At 38.0% G+C, this 19,487-nt stretch overlaps 1 protein-coding gene across 1 annotated transcript in view; it reads left to right on the plus strand.

Annotated features, from left to right (window-relative positions):
* Positions 1-2,796: 2,796 nt before the first annotated feature.
* Positions 2,797-19,487, plus strand: part of Khc-73 (Kinesin heavy chain 73) — a 29,624-nt gene continuing 12,933 nt past the window's right edge. The window contains exons 1-14 of the mRNA XM_017616872.1: positions 2,797-2,889; positions 4,248-4,411; positions 4,517-5,033; positions 5,805-6,396; positions 6,462-6,884; positions 7,000-7,146; positions 7,234-7,401; positions 7,534-7,680; positions 7,869-7,910; positions 8,034-9,696; positions 9,764-9,909; positions 10,456-10,482; positions 11,657-11,756; positions 11,849-11,944. Of these exons, the coding sequence (XP_017472361.1) occupies positions 2,834-2,889; positions 4,248-4,411; positions 4,517-5,033; positions 5,805-6,396; positions 6,462-6,884; positions 7,000-7,146; positions 7,234-7,401; positions 7,534-7,680; positions 7,869-7,910; positions 8,034-9,696; positions 9,764-9,909; positions 10,456-10,482; positions 11,657-11,756; positions 11,849-11,944 (4,288 nt within the window). The 5' untranslated portion in view covers positions 2,797-2,833. The remainder of the gene's footprint in view (positions 2,890-4,247; positions 4,412-4,516; positions 5,034-5,804; positions 6,397-6,461; positions 6,885-6,999; positions 7,147-7,233; positions 7,402-7,533; positions 7,681-7,868; positions 7,911-8,033; positions 9,697-9,763; positions 9,910-10,455; positions 10,483-11,656; positions 11,757-11,848; positions 11,945-19,487) is intronic.

Genomic DNA, 19,487 nt, shown 5'->3' on the forward strand with positions numbered 1-19,487 from the left:
AGTGGGACATTTTATGTAACTAAAGGGCTTGTCAAAGACATTAATGCAATATTCGTTTATTATTTCAATACTTAAAAAATAAAATAATCAATTTTGAAAAAAAAAAAATATTTTTTTTTTATTAAAGAGAGAAGTGATGCTCTGGAAAGAACTTTTTATTAGCAATTAATTATTGAAGATTATTAAACAGCTAAACGATGTGTATCCCTATAGAGACCGTTAAACGGTTGGCAGAATGAGAAACAAAATGAAGTTGGGCACTTGGTAGTGCTTGAATTTTAATGGCTATAAAAGGTTGAGATTTTCATATGGCGATTCAGCAGCTGTTTCCACAACTGGTTCTTTCTCAAACCTCATGGACTTATCAAGATCAAAACTTAAAAAGGGCTTTTTGGTGTTTGAGTGTCTCGCAAGTCATTTGGATTCTGTTCTGCGGTGAAAAACAGCTTGTCATGGTACCTTAGACTTGTTTCATAGTTATGTTTTCCACTTTGATTTGCGAAACTCGCTTCCGAATGCCAACCGTAGGATATGGTTCAACGTTTTTTAGTTTTTCTACTAACCGAACGTGAGCCTTATTGCGAATACTATGATTACTGTAATCAGGCTATTTGGGATGTCATAAACAAACAATTAGTGTGTAGTGTTGGGGGAGAAATGCGAATGATGGGTAAAAACAAACGAATGAGAGAATACCAGCTGTTTCGATATCTCGTAATTTCGATTCGAGTATTTCCAGAGTTGCCAAGAATGTACGGTAGAGCTACATATGTGACCGTAGGACCACTGGTATACTTATAAAGACGTTGGCACAATGCGCTACCAAACAGCCATATAGAACCCTAACCGCCAAAAAGGTAAAGGTAAGATTTTTTTAAAAGTTTCTTGTTGATGTAGAATTGCATCTAGATCCTCCTAGGTGAGTCATCTTCATCCTCCGACTCTGCAAGCCAGAAGCCAAAAAAGCGGGCGACGTCGATGGGCGCAGTCCATAAAGCTTTCAGTGTCAGGGTTATCGGGTCTTAGGTGCATCTCTCCGAAGCAATGCCTTGCCGGAGTGGTTTCTGCGATGGCATCGCACTATGAATTACTTTGATCGCATAGTGTTGTACTCCTTCACCTCCAGCATCTACCTTTCTCCATTAAGATGTTAATCGGACGACATGAGGTCGCAGTCTGTGGCCGAAACTAGAGCTACGTTCTGGCAAGTTCGAAAGATTCACGCAGTAGTGTCGCTCGTCTCTGCCGACCACACTGGCGGGGCATAGTTGGCCACCGATCTGCCCCTCGCTTAGTATGTTGTGTGCAGGGTCTCATTGTCGGCTCCCGAGGTTTTGCCGGCTAGCAACTTAAGTGGCTGAGGCGTGCGCCGAGAAAGAGAAAAGGCTGTCAAACTTTACTCGCAGGATTTTGGGCAGATATGCTGAGGTTTCTCGTCTTGAATAAACTGCAAAGTCAATGATTTTTCCGTATAGTGTTAAGGGGAAAGTACGCCGCTGAGGTAACCCCCCCTTTTTAATTCTACTCGACTGGGACTTGGCTTTACGCAATTCTTCTGTTAATTGGCAACCACACTGATAGTTGATTATCCACCGTTTCGTCTGATCTGGAATCAACGAGTCATGGACGTCTTGCCAAAGGGACGTATCTCATGCCTTCAACAGGTCAACAGCGACCAGGACCGACCTATCCATGGTCGACGTTGTTTCAGACCTTCGCTAATAGTATGTGTGTTGATGACGTTCAATGCTCTGATGGTGCTGTACATTTTTCGGAATCCATGCTGATGTTCGGCTAGTTTCAGGTACTTCTTCAGACTGGGGAGAAGTACGAGTACCCGGCATCCACCTTCTTCCCTGGCATAAGACGATGAGTCATCCTAGCCACTTTCCACATCTTTTTGGTTGTTGATGCTTCCGAAATGTTAGGAGTTTGTGGTATTTCGGAATTATAATTTGAAATTGCTTACAAAATATTTGAGCTAAAAAGAAGTCATGTGAGAATTGCGTCTTACTCTTTTATTGAGAATTTCAGGATGTTAGGAAAATTTTAAACAATTTTACAAATTACTCGACTAAAAAATTCATTTTCAGTGTAACACTGTGTTGTTGTTCAATAAATAGCCTTCATTATCAATATTTTCGGCTTAAAAGCTACACCCAATTAACTCAAATTCATATTCTCTATAATCGCTTGCCCTATCAGCGTTATTCTTAAGAACCATTCATGTATGGGAAAGTGCATTGACGAGCTTTATGCCTTACTTTGCTGCCATTCGTTGTGTGCGAGTGATAAGAAAGTTTGCCTCCTTGCATTCACAAATTGTTTGCTAAAGCTGTACAGTGCGAAATTGAATTTCAAATGCATAAATACTGATTAACACTCTGGCCTTGCCTATGCATGCAGTATTTAGCATTCGATTTTATATCCGTGTGCATTACTGCAATGCCATACTATTACATCGCTACATTTTTAAATAACAAATAAATTCACTTCTAAAAAAATGGCCTATGCTTCGGCAGGCTAAGGTGGCACAGCAATAAAAAAAAATCTTTTATGTACATATGTATTTTTGGGTTCTCCATTTCGGGTCATATCTTTTATTTATATAATTTTACGTTTATCAATCATTCATTTCTATTTAACAACTCATTTACATAAATTCGTATACATAAATCTACTTTTTTGCACATTTTGCAATGCGTCATTCTCGCTAACTAAATACATACCTAGTTACTACATAGTAAATAATTCACAAAATTATTGATACTTATGTATTTCCTTCCTCCTTTTACTTTTAGAAATCGAGTTGGGCACAAAATGCATCGTGGAGATGGAAAAACAGCAGACAATTCTGCAAAATCCGCCATCGCTCGACAAATTGGAGAGGTGAGTAAGACGACATGCCCATTTATCTATGCAAAATTTAAATGTATGTGCATATGCACTAATGTATGTAATATGCGTGTACCCTGCAGGGAATTCATTAAGTTTGCTTAAACCACATTTCCAACTTTTTTTTGTTGAGTGGATAAATCATTTGCAATTGGACAGATTGACTTTTGGTAGTCTTAGCGAGGCGCTTGTCGACAATCGCGTGATAAGAAGTTTTAAAGTCTGAGATTCGATAGCAAATGATCACAATGTTTCTTTAGCTGGTCAAGTGTTTCGGGAGTCGTGAACGAACACTGACCAATAGGTGCGCAGTACAATTTGAAATCATTTTTGACCCTTATAGCTGTTAGGAGGATGACGAGGGGAAATCATTTCGGCATTTCCTACTTAACTGCCCTGATTTCGCAAGGTCTAGGTATAAACATATTAGCTCGTATTTCATCAAAACTACCGAGGAACGGTTTAGGAAGGACATCAGCTGCTTTCAGAACTTTAGTTCGCCCAGCCAGCATTTTTCTTGTGGGTTACCTAAAGTTACCTTTTCAGGAAAATATTAAAAGAAGAAACAAAGAAGTTTATATGAGCGGTTCTGCTACCTAAAGCTGCCTTTACACGTGGCGATTTTTTGACAGGCGATAATCGCCTGCAAAAGTTGACTTGCTGTCTACTTTAAGACGAGCGATTTTTCTTGAGCAATGTTGAATCGCCTAGAAAATCGCCTCATGTAAAATGCAGATTAACCGAACTTTTGGCTAAAATATTTTGATTAATTTGCCTGTCTATTTCCCTAAAATCTCTCTTTGAAAATTAAATTTTGTATATGCTTGATATCTCGAATGACTTGACTATGAGGTATCCGAACATACGGATAGACCCAGCTCTACCATGAGGTTCTTCTCTAAGGGCCGATCCTTATAAAACTATGTAATCGCCTTCACGGAAAACATATTCTGCCTTATCCTGAGTTTTCCTCCAAAAAAAAATTTCAGCTGAAAATTTTTATTCCGCCCATAGTAAACACATGGAAATCAAACGTTGAAAGTTAACCGGTTTGGGGTAATTGAAACTCATGATAGGGCTGATTAGGTATTTTCTTTTTGGTTCACGTTGCCCTGCAGGGATGTCTCTCAGATTTAACTACACTTTCGCTGACTGTCTACAATTTAATATTCGCGCACGTGCGCATTTGCATAACTAAGCCTATTTGGTGGCTATTGATTGTGATGGTTGATTTGTTGCTTTGCTCATTAGGCGCGCTGATTCATTCACTCTTCTTTTATACTAAATACATCGATAAATATTTTATATTATTACCACGATTTACAATTTTTATTTATATTATTCTTCCATAGGAAACCTCCCAAAACATTTGCATTCGATCATTGCTTCTACTCGCTAAATGCCGAGGATCAAAATTTTGCTTCACAAGAAACAGTCTTCGATTGTGTGGGACGTGATATACTCGATAATGCATTCCAAGGTTATAATGCCTGCATTTTTGCCTATGGCCAAACAGGTGAGTTCGACGTGCATGCAAACTTATGTCGACTTTACACAAACACATATGTAAATATATAAAAGAAATACATAAATTCTACTTTTCCCCCTCTCCACACCGCAGGCTCCGGCAAATCATACACAATGATGGGTTCACTTGAATCCAAAGGCATCATACCACGCCTTTGTGATGAGCTCTTCTCTGCCATTGCCAATAAGACTACACAGGATCTGTTGTATAAAGTGGAAGTGTCCTATATGGAAATATACAATGAGAAAGTACACGATCTACTTGATCCCAAACCAAATAAACAGTCACTCAAAGTGCGTGAGCACAATGTACTGGGACCCTATGTTGATGGTTTATCCCAATTGGCAGTGTCTTCGTACAAGGACATTGACAATCTAATGACGGAGGGCAACAAATCACGTACAGTGGCCGCTACTAATATGAATGCTGAATCGTCACGTTCGCATGCTGTTTTCTCGGTAGTGTTAACACAGATTCTGACCGACCAAGCGACTGGCGTGAGTGGTGAAAAAGTGTCACGTATGTCGCTGGTGGATTTGGCTGGCTCGGAGCGTGCCGTCAAAACTGGTGCTGTGGGTGACCGACTGAAGGAGGGCTCCAACATCAACAAGTGAGTGGTGTTGGTGAATATGAAAAAGCGGCGAGAATAATATGAGACTAAAGAAATTTTTTGCTAAATAGAATAGAAGAAGTAAAACAGCATATAATGTAATAAATTCTTGCCTGTTAAGGCGCTATTTCTACCTGAAACATTTTTACAGCAAAAATAAGAGCTTTCAACATTGCATTAAATGCCGTTTCACACGTTCTGGTCGCCGGTTTGCCAGCATAAAATGTATGTAACCGGGTACGGCATGTCCGAAGGTACTAGTAATAGAGGCCGTTATGTTCATAGCATTGCACCTTAAAGTTAAGAAAAATTAAATTTATCACATTTAAAGCTTTTTAAGTAGTTAAGTAAAAAAAAAAGTGGGTAAAGGTTTATGTCCATCCCCTTTGTGCGATAACATCAAGGCGCACGCCACAAATCGGAGGAGAAGCTCGCCAATCCATTGCTATTATTATTCAATAAAAAATGGGAGTTAAGCTACTTCGGCGCTCACGGCCTCAACTATACATACACTTTGTGCCTGCAAACCGCCTGCCGGTTAGAAAAGAACTGAAGTGCTTGAAAGGGGAATAATAGCTAGTGAGATGAGCCAAATATTTTAAATTAAACGAAAATCTGTTTTTATAAAAGAATTTAACTAAATTTGTTTAATGAAATTATGAAAATAACTTTAAGAGCAATTTTTGAAAATTTTAATTTGTTAAATCCAAACGAAAATATCTTAATTTTTTACACCAATTATGGAGATGACTTTTGTAAATTTCACCTTAGATCCCTCACCACCTTGGGCTTGGTCATTTCGAAGCTAGCCGATCAATCGAATGGCAAGAAAAGCAGCAATGACAAATTCGTACCCTATCGCGATTCAGTGCTTACCTGGCTGCTGAAGGACAATTTAGGTGGCAACTCGAAGACGGTGATGGTTGCCACGATATCACCCTCAGGCGACAACTACGAAGAGACGCTATCCACGCTGCGCTACGCCGATCGCGCCAAACGCATTGTCAATCACGCTGTCGTCAATGAGGATCCAAATGCGCGTATCATACGAGAATTGCGTCTGGAAGTGGAAGCATTACGAAATATGCTGAAACACGCCACCGGTTCGCCAGTGGGCGATGTGCAACGCGTGGACATACACGACAAGCTGGCTGAAAGTGAGAACCTGATGAAGCAAATCTCGCAGACGTGGGAGGAGAAATTGGTGAAAACCGAACGCATACAAAATGAACGGCAGCAGGCACTTGAAAAGATGGGTATCAGCGTGCAAGCGAGTGGCATTAAAGTGGAGAAGAATAAATATTATTTAGTCAATTTGAATGCTGATCCGTCCCTCAATGAGTTGTTGGTCTACTATTTAAAGGTGTGTGTTCGAAAGGGGAGCCAATGCGTAGCATAGTTTTCACATCCGATTTTACTTTATTGCAGGAGCGTACACTGATTGGTGGTCACAGCATATCCGGCCAACAACCCGACATACAACTATCCGGCCTTGGCATACAACCTGAACATTGTGTCATTGTAATCGAAGATGGTGGCCTCTTCATGGAACCAATTCAGGGGGCGCGTTGCTTTGTAAATGGTTCGGCGGTGCTGGAGAAAATTCCGCTGCATAATGGCGATCGTATTTTATGGGGCAATCATCATTTCTTCCGTGTCAATTGTCCGAAGAGCGCCAATGCCAATATGATCTCGGAGCCGCAGACGCCGGCGCAATTAATTGATTATAATTTTGCGCGCGATGAGATTATGCAGAACGAACTGAGCAATGATCCCATACAGACGGCCATTGCACGGCTTGAGCGTCAGCATGAGGAGGATAAGCAGGTGGCGTTAGAGAAGCAGAGACAGGTGAGCGAACACAAGTGCGGCATCCGTAGGCAATTCGCATGTATATCTTTGTTTTGTTTTTTTTTTTTGTGTTGAGTGTCCACCTCAAATTATTTTTGATTAATTGCCTTTGCAGGAGTATGAGCGACAATTTCAACAGTTGCGTAATACGTTATCGCCCAGCACACCTTACGCACCATATACGCCATATGATCCCTTGCGTTTGGGTAAAATAACACCAAACACACCTACATCCCAAATGCGTGTAGAGAAATGGGCACAGGTATGTAATGAAGACTGTTTGAAAATGTATCGTTGGATATTTGCTTACACATTAATGTCGCGTACGTTTATTTAAATATGCGTGCAGGAGCGTGATGAGATGTTCAAGCGTTCGTTAGGTCAGTTGAAAAACGATATAATGCGTGCTAATGCGCTGGTACAGGAGGCTAACTTCCTTGCCGAAGAGATGGAGAAGAAGACTAAATTCTCAGTTACTTTGCAAATACCGCCAGCAAATCTTAGCCCAAACAGAAGGGTGAGTAGTAGTAAGCTTCGTGAGACACTATTAGTTCGTTAATGATCACAGTCAAAGTTATGGACTTTTAATTTAATATTTTAGTGTTGTTTTTGAATCTTAAAAAACTTTATTTAAACTTATTTCATACAGCGTGGCGCCTTTGTCAGCGAACCGGCAATTTTGGTAAAACGTACTAATTCAGGCAGTCAAATTTGGACTATGGAGAAACTGGAAAACAAGTTAATTGATATGCGTGAAATGTATCAGGAACACAAGGAGCGCATTCTAAATGGTTTGGTAAGTTACACCATACAATTGGTATCATTCTTTCTATTCACTTTGCTTGTAATTCATATTCTTGTGAGTATTGACATACATATGTATGCTAACTGTGCTATTCAATTTAAAAATTTCTCTACATTTCTACATTTTACTAACTCATTACAATTCGCACAAATCATTATGGCGATTGGCAAACAAAAAAGCCTGTCGTTGAAACATACTCCGACGATGAAGATAGCGATGAGGTAATTGTCTACATACTTACTACTCATTTTACCCTAAATACTCTTTCCCCTACATTCCCTTCATTTGCCTCCTCAAAATGAAATCAACAATCGCACTAACTCTTTTCTTACTCTAATTCATAGGAAAGTGAGCACTCGAAGTCTCTGGATCCCTTCTATGAGTCGCAAGAGAATCACAATTTGATCGGTGTCGCCAATATTTTCCTTGAAGTACTCTTCCATGATGTGAAATTGGACTATCACACACCAATAATTAGTCAACAAGGTGAAGTTGCTGGCCGACTTCAAGTCGAAGTTGAACGCATAGCTGGTCAAATGCCACAGGATCGCATGTGCGAATCGATTTCCGAGTCGTCGACCGACTCGCGTGATGAATACGACGATCCAGTCGATCCGATGTCCAATCAGATAACTTGCCGTGTCTCCATAAAAAGCGCCACCGGCCTGCCACTCTCGCTTTCTAATTTCGTTTTCTGTCAGTACACTTTTTGGGGTCATCAAGAGACTGTGGTGCCCGTCATCAATGCCGAAGCGCCCTCGCATGACCAGAATATGGTATTTAAATTCGAACATACTAAAGATTTCACCGTCACCATCAATGAAGAGTTTCTCGAGCACTGCATTGAGGGTGCTTTATCCATTGAGGTTTGGGGTCACCGCAGTGCCGGTTTCTCAAAAACCAAAGGCTGGGAGGTGGAGCAACAGCAGGCTAAGGCGCGTTCGTTAGTCGATCGCTGGGCGGAGTTGTCACGTAAAATTGAACTGTGGGTGGAGATACACGAGCTAAATGACAATGGTGAATATTCGCCTGTGGAAGTGACAAATCGCACTGAGGTGCTCACCGGTGGCATTTATCAGCTGCGCCAAGGTCAGCAGCGGCGCGTGAATGTGCGCGTCAAGCCTGTACAAAACTCGGGCACATTGCCCATAATTTGTCAATCCATAGTAAACATAGCTATTGGCAGTATTTGTGTGCGCTCACGGCTACAGCGTCCATTGGATTCGTATCAGGAGGAGGATCTGACTGTGCTACGTGAAAAATGGAGTGAGGCGCTGGGACGACGACGGCAATATCTCGATCAACAAATACAAAAGCTGATTAAAAAAGAGGACAAGAGCGAGGAAGAGCGTGAACGTGAATTGAGTTTGGTTCATCAGTGGGTATCGCTAACCGAGGAACGGAATGCAGTTTTGGTGCCCGCGCCTGGCTCAGGCATACCCGGTGCGCCAGCCTCTTGGGACCCGCCAGCTGGCATGGAACCGCATGTACCCGTGTTGTTTCTCAATCTAAATGCAGACGATATGTCGGCACAGAATACCAATGACGAATTCTCCGTTGCTGGCTTAAATTCCATACTCTCCAAAGAACATGGTCATAAATTCTACACCCTTCAAATACTACAACACCTGGAGAAGGATGTGTGCTCGATTGCCAGTTGGGATTCGTCGATGCACGACAGTCAGGCGTTGAATCGTATGACCGAAGCGAATGAGCGCGTCTACTTAATTCTGCGCACCACGGTGCGTCTCTCGCATCCTGCGCCCATGGATTTGGTGCTGCGCAAACGCATCAGCATAAACATCAAGAAAGGCCAAAGTATTACCGATCGGCTGAAAAAGTTTCGCCTGGTGCGCGGCGAGAATGCCATATCGCAAACGGGTGTCACCTATGAAGTGGTCTCAAACATACCAAAGGCATCAGAGGAATTGGAGGATCGCGAGTCGTTGGCACAGCTAGCTGCAAGCGGTGATGACTGCTCTGCAAGTGATGGCGAAACCTACATCGGTGAGTGGAAAAACAAAAAGTTTAATGTTATATTTTCTTAGTAATCATTTCGTTTTATAAACCACAGAAAAATACACACGCGGCGTGTCAGCTGTGGAAAGTATATTGACACTTGATCGCCTACGTCAAAGTGTAGCCGTCAAAGAGCTAGAGACCGCGCACGGTCAACCACTGTCTATGCGCAAGACTGTCAGCGTGCCCAACTTCTCACAGGTACTGTATGCCATATGCTCTGTAGCGCTAAACACATCCGTAGCTGCGCATCAAGTCACAATGAAACACATCGTAGTTAGTTGTGTACAAATGACGCTTTATTATTTTTGCAAAATTCTCAATCACAATTTAGCTGCTTCTATATACAAATTATTTAATCAATTAATGATTTGAATTCGTATCTATTAACTATATACCGAGCTCTAAAACAAAATTCTTCTTTTTCTCACTTTTTTGCGCTTTCACCTAAAACCAAAACTAAACTAATCTAAATAAATTGAAATAATATACTCGTATGTTTTATGTCCTCACCAATGTCGAACAAAATTTGAATTTTACCACCTCACCTATGTACTACAATTAATCGTATTAACAATAAATATTATGCTCCACCAACAAAATTTAAACAAACCAAAACAAAAAACTTGAAACAAACAATTTTTAAACGAATGATAAATATGAAAAACAAAAATTATGAAATAACCGCCGTCTGCACATAAACACATTTGATTTACGTACGCAAATTTTGTAATTGTATGTAAACAGGCGGTTAAAGAAACCACAGCTGGAAGTGTAAGTATACAAAAGTGGAAAACAAAATCTGAAACATAATGAGAACAGAAAAAAAAACAAAAAAGAAAGTTAAGCATTCAAAGTGGATTTGAAAGAGAATATGCTTTGCTTGGACGTAATGAATAGTCGATGTTCTAAATTACGTGTACTGTCGTAAAATTTTCTGTGCTAATTTCTTTGGACTAAGATCGCAGCGCAAAGTCAATGCGCAGACCTAGGATGACTGTAAGCTTTTTTTTAACAGATTTTCCCGGGTTTATTTCTTGTGGCTGCAAACACTTTTAGAGGCTAAGTAATGATCGGAAATGGAAAACGATTGGTATGTTCATCGATCCGAAAAGTGAAGCGGAAGAAATGGGAAGAGCATTTATTAAACCTGCAAGTTCACTTCTAGTAAGAGCAAAGTTTGATTAACCAAGCGTTCCCTGTTCAAATCGCATTCAGTGATGTCACCTCATTGGACCCTAAGTAAAGGGAAAGTTATTTCAGCCGATAGTATAGATTGCATGCTTAGGGTGAAATCTCCAGTGGTCAGGATGCCGCATAACTCTCCAAGGACTATTACGTCTCTTGCTTTCACTAGAGGCGACATTCCAAGGCCACTGGCTCCGTCGGACGACGCATGCTATTACATGCCAGCAGGGGGTAGAATACTTCACCTGGATCTTGAATTTGTCGTTGGTCACTCTCATCATCATGCCTCACACGTGAAGGTCTGGGAGCTCTTTTCCCTTTGATCCGACCCCGTCGAAACAGCACCCTTCCTGGATCTTCCTTTAGTTGAACTTGAAGAAAATTTAATGATCCAGTCTATTTAGACAAAGCTTAGTTAGTAGTGGCCCTATAACTAGGAAAACAACAAATCTGGATTCTTTAAAATATAACAACTTAGAATGTGTATTTTTAGCTAAGCAATCACTTTCCAATCCACTTTTTATGCGCCACTTTTAAATGTGTGTGTTGTATATTGTATGGTTGTGTTTGTTTCATACGTTTTACTATGTTTAACTTTGGTAACACAAATCTTTTTGGATACCCTTTTTGGTTATTGTATTAATGTATTTAATTTATAGATTTCAACTCTCTTTAAATGCCTGTAGCTAATAGCAAAAAAATGTTGCTTATACATGTGTGAACGTACTCTTTTAACACTTTTCTATATATTTTCACATAGCTTATGCGTTTCGATGCTTCTATGGAATCACTGCTGAACGTGGGACGCTCTGAATCATTCGCTGATCTCAACAATCAAACACTAAGCTCCAAATTTCCAGGTAAGAAGAGACTGCTTAGTGAAACGTTATTTCCTGTTTTGTCATATCATGTATCTAACTTTCTTCTTTTCTTATTCCCTCTTCGTCTGCAGCACACCAAGCCATACGCGACTTTGGCACTCGCAATCGTCATAGCTTTGGCGGCAAAGGCAGCAACGATGAACCACCATGCAAACCATTTGGCATCGGTAAGAATGGCTTCATGTGCGCTCAAGCACACTATTTTCTACTACTATTTTTAAATGCGATATTTTGGTTTTCTTTGCGAAAGTTTTAATTTAATATTATATATATATTTCCAATTAATTTGTTTTGTTTGTTAATCACCATTTTGCAATTGCAAAATTTTTCTACAACTTATTTTACATATAAAACAATGTATGTTAACAACTCTACAAAATTTTCCACCTACGTATGTTTTTAGGAAATTTACACATTTCTTATTCAAAAACACCTTTATTATATAAGGATTGTAGCTTCAAAAATTTTGCTTGTGCGCAAAATTCAATCTACGTTTTACGTACAATGCTGGCTAATTTTTATATTTTCGTTTATTGCAATTGGTACATATATACTACATTACCTCCCATTGTAGAAACTATTGACTTTGAGGTTTTTTTCGTATAAGAAAGTATTTTTTTTAGTGTTCTTTACAGATTGTAGGGTAGTTTAAAAGTTTATATTTATTCTTAAATTCTAGTATTATACTAGCAACCGTAAATATATATATGTATATGTGTAGGTAACAGATATTACCTCTCTTGCTTAAAAAGTGAGGTTAATTGTACTTCATTGGTGTACAGAAATTTTGTCTCAGCTTAACCTCACATTTTATGCATAAGGTTCATTAGCTGCAGCTTTCAACTTTTGCGTTATAAGTATATCAGTAGGCTTTCTGTTTGTTTTTACGAATAGTTGTATGATAAAATACAAAATTTATTGAGGAAGGCCATTTAGTATTTCAATTTGGTGTATATTCATCTTGAAGGTTGCATTTTATTTTTCGTGACAACCTGATGTTCTGCCAAGTGCCGAAAAAACATTTCACCTCCTAAAGACCTGTCTTTTTAAATACAACATATTTGCTTTTGTAGACGTAGTTGAGTTCGTCACGTTAACTCAAGTTTTGAAGTACTGGTAAAATCACTTTCGTATAGCTATCAGCTCATGCTAACATAAAAAGGGGTTAAGCCCCATTGAAAATATTCAAAATAGAGGCATATTTGCCACTTCTAATCAAATTTGTAATAATTTCCGCTTTTTAAAACCTATTTAGTTTATATATTAGGTACTATTCCAGCCTCCATTTCTTCCATTAATATTCTAAACGAACTTGACATCATTCATTATATCAAATTCTCATTAGATTCGAATACCTTGAGCTTTGAACTATTTTAGTGCGATTAGTAGTTAATAAAGATTTGAGATGCTAGTTTCAGCACATTCCTTAAATCCTGTCCTCAAAAAAAAAAAACTTCTATCCCAGCAGCTTTGCAAAATAAATATAACCCTTTTCACGTCTAAATATTCCTTTACAACTCCGTCTAAGTTGAACGTTTGACTTTTTCGCTTCAAATATTTTACGTATAGCCATTTTATTAGCTATCGTGCTTTTGCATATCTTTTTTTGATGTTCACGCTTTCCAGTTATTGCAGCTTTTACGGAATTTGTGCTAAGGCTCTTGAAAAACTGTTTTCTTGTTCGTAAAAAAAAGCAAAACCAACTTAATTTAGTACGAAATCAAGCGCATCGAAATCGCACCTCAAAACATTTGCATACATTCATATTTCATTCATTGAAAATTAAGGAATATTTCACAATAAGTTAGTTAATCAATTAATTACTTTGTAATGAAAAATATTTAGCAATATTGGCGATACTAATTATTACTGAAGACTAGCTGGGTGTTCAAAGTCATTGTGTTGTCCTTCCACATCGCATTTTTTACATGGCACAAGTTTTTCGTAATTTCAATACCTAGTGAAAATTCGGTATTATGTATAGGCATTTTTTAAACGCGTTTGTTAGATTCTCCGCTAAAACAAATTTCCACTAGGCATTACGTTAAAAAATGACAAACGGGAATGAATTCAATAGCTACAAACTTAGTGAACTGGGTATTTTTTAAATGCCCGACTGTGTCATCGAAATTTAACAAAAATTGCCATTAAATACGTTTCCATATGGCATTATGCCGAATTTCTACTAGGCATCGAAACGAAAGTTACGCAAATTTTTGTGCCATTAAACAAATGCCGTATGGAAATAGACTTAATGACTATTATTCTGATTGTAATGACGCAGTTACTTTTTTAATTTTGTAAATTAATGTATGTCATTTAATGCCCAGTGTAATGCCGGCATAAGGCTGGTTGATAAATATTTTATTTCAATTTTAAAGGCTTAATTTATACGTCAAAGAATTAAACCCACAACCAGGATATAATTGGCCTTTTCAGAAAGGATTATTGCCAATCTGAACACTTTAAATTTTGCAAGAGTTATTGAGTTAAGAAATATTAGATATTATAAAGCTCGCTCCGAATTTTCGTTAGATATTGAAATTTCTGACATTAACCCAGCAAACATTGCGGATATTTACCGATTAGAGAATGATTGGAGAACTAGCCACATTCCAACGTTGATCTCTAATGGTATTCGAATATGAATTTCAAACTGCTGTTTTGTTTTATTAAATAAAACGCTTTGTTGTAAAATTTGTATTAGCTGTATTTGCAATAAAATAATAATGAATTATTTTAACTTAAAAATAATTTATGATTCATTCATTTGGAATATTGCTTATTTAGATTTATTTGAATTTCCGTTGTTTCTCTAATCGTTCTCGAATCGAATTCTAATGTAGTTCACTAACTTCGTTTACCCTAGCTATCTAATGTAGAGATCCAAATTTCTCTGACGTTAAAGACTGTGTTTGCTAAAAGAAATTAAATGGAATTTTTAGCTACAGAAATAACTTTTTTAACTTCTAAATTCGCGGTTTTATGGTTTTAAAATTTGTAAACTGAGTTTTATTATTTAGATTTATCTTATAGTGCTCCATTTCTGGAAATACAAAGCGAATCCCCCTTTGCTATCATTTGAACTACAACAAATCTATATAAAAAAGAAATCTCGTTAAAATTTAAGAGCTTGTTAAATGTGCTTCATTAAACAATTATTACCAAAGACTCATAAATAACAAGCTAATCAGTTTTATAAATATTCTAAGTACATACATATATACTGAGAACATATTTTTTCAAAAACCCTTTCTTAATTTAATTACTTTGCCTTCAATCCCGGATTATGTATATCTAAGTTAGTTTATATATTTGAGTCCAAAAACATGCCTTAAACAGTTCATTTATTGCCCGATTCAGGTTTTTCCTAGTTCTAACTTCACTCATTCTTTATTTTGAAATTATTTAGTATGAAAAAAAGTTAAACTTTTGATTGAACATTTTTTACCATTGATACTCTCTATCTTTCTGTTTCCGCTAACATCGATATTGTCTAACGTTTTCCGCCTACTTCAACACTTCTACTTCTGCTCCTCTGCTCCAACTTCCAAATTAAAAAAAATAATGAAATCAACTACTACTCCAACATCTTGCTTGTATTCTAACGCGCTATTGGTTGTTTTTATTCGTTTAATCGTTTAAAACCCTTCTAATACAACGTTGTTTCTGTTTCCAATCAACCAAACAACCAACCAACCAATCAATCAACTAAAACCAATTGAATCAATTCACCCAAAAACGCCAGGCTCTATTTTGTCAGGTAAACAACAGCATAAATTAGCGTCAAGCTATCAAGCAACAACTTAGTTACCTAAAAGCGTCGCTCGTTCGTTCGTTCGTTCGTTCGTTCGTTCATTCGTTCACATTGCAACTAAAATATTCGTAAAACAAACAGCATCCAAATTTGAATTGATTTGAATTTGTTATATCGTTGTAAAAATTGTCAATTGAACGATATCATTAGTTGATTCTTGTTTCTATTTACATATTTATGCAAAAGCTCATTAACAGACACTAGTACCAACAAAAAATACCACAAAGATTGTACATATTACGCTAGCTATTTTAGTGCAAACTAACATTAAACAACAGCAAAACAAACTCAACTCAACTCAAATCTAAAGCGTCGTGTCGTCCAATGAAACACATGTTTTCATGTGCCGTCTCTTTTCTATTGCACCATAATTTTTCTTAAACAAAAAAATATAAATACATACACTTAATATATCTGCAATATTATATGAATATGTATCAAGAGTTGCTATATACATATATGTATATGTAGTAACCCCATCACACTGTACTCGTACAAACATTTAGCTCAGTATACAATCACTAAACGTTTTAGCGATCACCTGTCAAATATACATACATACTTAATTACGAATGTATAAACTCGTAAGTGTAACGCTGAAAGGTTTTTAACCTAACCACAAGCGGTCGGTAACATGCTAAAGTTTTAATCTAGTAACCCTTTATTGATGAACTCATTTAAAGTTTGAAACGAAAAACAACACGTCAAGCGCATTTCATGCCCACGATTTTTTTCACCTCATTTCCCTCCATTGGTGTCTATGCACTATTCGCCCAATCCATTCCATTTCATGAATGCTGCATTGGTTATTGAGTTAATTTAATTGATATATCAAGTCTTTCAAAATAGTGTTTAGTGTTTGTAGCACGTATTTAGTATTAATACATTGTAGAATTCTTTTGAGTTAAACTCGGCTTTAATAGGCTTTTTTTTTGCATTTCTTAATCTCATTTGTGTTTTAATAAATTTCATAGCGTGTGCACATCAAACATTTAGGTATATATGTATAACATTTATTGTTCATGAAAATCACTCCTCGCTCACTTTCGTCCTTCATTTCTGTATAGAGAGCGATTCGCTCGTCGCCTGAAATGGTGTTGAAAACACTTACGGATGGAATCGGCGTCGAGTACATAAGTCCCAATATTGCTGCTTTGTATTGCAAACAGCGGTTATGCATTGACGTGGCGGCAAAGCTGTAAAGCATAATCGTAACTCAATCAAAACCAACTTTCGTTGTGAACAATCACGTTAGATCGGTAACGATTAACTTGGTGATGCGTTCAAGAATGCCAAAAAGCAATCCGTATAACGCCTTCGGCGGCATGCGGTCAAGTATAGATACTGGGTATCAGAATTTAGTGGTTTTCTGGAAAATAACTGAACACTAGCGGGTAAAAATATACAAAATATACATTGTGATTCCTGACCCCACGAGTTGAGAGATGGCAAGTGCAGCTACTAACCGCAGTTGTACCTGTCTGCACAGTATCGCACTCACTTTGATCACTGCTCTTTGAGTGAAAAACACGGAATTTGGTGAGGCTGTCTAATGCTAAATAATATATACATTCGCGTAAATTACAAGTGAGAGAAGCTTTTCTAGAAGGCATGCAGCGGAGCATAATTTTTAGCTCTTTTTGGGTAAGCCTTTTAGAATGGCTTCACGTAAGAAGACCTACCTGTCACCAGAACACCACCTCCATGATGAGCAGTTTCTGGTTGGGAGCCACAGATGTGGCCACCCAAATAGACAGCAGCTTGCAGAGGAGCCCTCGCCAAGGCACGTCAGGAGGCATCTATATGAACTGACGGACGAAGTCCAGAGGTTCATTAAGCAGCCTCTGGACCCGTCAGGCACACAAACACCGGACATTGACGCGACGGAGCTCCATCTGCCTCGGGAGACCAGAACAACAATAGCCCAACTTCGCTCTGGCTACTGCAGCAGGCTAAATTCCTACCTGAGTAGGCTAAATGCGGATGTGCCGAATTAATGTCCGGCATGCGGAGAGACCCCTCACGTCTCGAAACATCTCTTCGCATGCCCGGAAAACCCTACAACCCTAACGGCGTCGTCCCTGTGGACCGACCCCATAGAGGCTGCACGCTTCCTGGGGCTGCCGTTAGTGGAACTCGACGACAACGACTGAGATATCAACCGATATGGGCGGGGTTATTGTAGCCGCTACAACAACAACAACAACAACAACAACCTATATATTATTATCTCCGGGGTTATATTACGTCTGCTTTGAAACTAACCTGTGACCCACCAGTGGTGATACAAACCTTAAGTGTGTGACTGCGACAGGTTTCATAGTGCACAAATATAAAAACGCAATTACTGTTTATTGTTATTGTTATTTTTTGTTTTAGACGGTTGTTTCCCCTCTAGTCAAGTGAATTGACGTTCACTCGAGGTGTTTCCCTGGGGCAATCTGGTAATATAAAACCGACTATTGTGAGTTCGATCGTTTATGATAGCCGTTGTCTCCAAAATGTCCACAGCTCGCAAGATATTTAGTCAACGATATTTAGACTTTACAGAATTGTTGAATATCTTTGTCAAATAGCACAACTTAATTCATTAATATTTTATTAAATTAGGGCATGAGCAACATACGTGAGTGGAATTGACACTCATTTGTCTGTCTTATTCAATCCAATTAATCAATATCACTTTACGTAAACACCAGACGATTATCTAGCGTTGACTTGTTTATGAACAAAGCATAAAAAACAGCCCTCAATCAGCAGACTGCTCTGCATATACATACATATGTATACTTGTAAATAAATAGGCCAGAAACTCATTTACAAGCGCACAATGTGTCGAGTGGAACAAGATAGGTGAACAAAACTCATTCCCGGATTTCTAAAAAAAGGGTAATTTATTAACATAAAGGATATCCCCAAAGCCCTGACTGAAAAGTTATGTTTATGTCCTAAATTCTACTGTGGAATATTCTGGTAGATTTTTTATAATTAAAAAGAACTCTCATTGTAGCAATGTGTAATTTTGTATGAATTCTTAATAATGTCTAATATTTACGGTGATATATATTACATCTATTCTACTAAATAAATACTGTGAACTATTTATGATACTGTGAAGATTGGGTTTGAAACACATGAAACAATTATATATACTTTTTATATAATTTTACACCATTGAAGGACCAAAAGTAACATGTCACTTCGTGTCACCGGGCTAGTTTTGAATATATCCTATCAGCATCATTTCTGTTTATAAAAACATTCAAGTACACTTTATACAGCAAAATAGAGTACAACTTTTCTTTTCAGAGCGTGTTCATTATGTTACAAGTTTAATATTTTACGAAGAATGGCTAAAGGTCGATAAATGTGATAGAAATGTGAGAAAGCCTTTCCTAAGAAAAATTTTTTCTACTTATAACTGTTGAAAAATCGCTAGTTTTTCAACCAATTTTTTTCCACAAATGCATAAACAACTTAAAAATATACTTGCATACATATATGAGTGCAGCCCGAAATCAGCATCTTAAATATACCCCAAAACGATCCGTAAATAATTTTGTACATCTAGTATGTTCTGCACGGCACACTGTGCCTCGGCTATTGATATATGTATCTACAACCGCAATATGATATCCACTGTCTGTGTACAACCACTGGTGGCTTGTGGTCATTGTACTATTTAAGAAAAGCCAGCACTACTATTAATAAACAATAATTATGGAGTGAATGAAGTGCTACATATAAGAAAACAATTGCCGGTCGTAAAGCTGCTTTTACATGAGGCGATTTTTTGACTGGCGATAATCGCCTGCAAAAGTTGACTTGCTGTCTACTTTGAGGCAAGCGATTTTTGAATCACCATTTACACGAGCGTTTTTTCTGGATCAATG

This window comes from Rhagoletis zephyria, unplaced genomic scaffold (genome assembly GCF_001687245.7).
Source record: "Rhagoletis zephyria isolate East Lansing unplaced genomic scaffold, Rhagoletis_zephyria_1.1 Rzeph_scaffold_00029, whole genome shotgun sequence".
NCBI classification, from domain to species: domain Eukaryota; kingdom Metazoa; phylum Arthropoda; class Insecta; order Diptera; family Tephritidae; genus Rhagoletis; species Rhagoletis zephyria.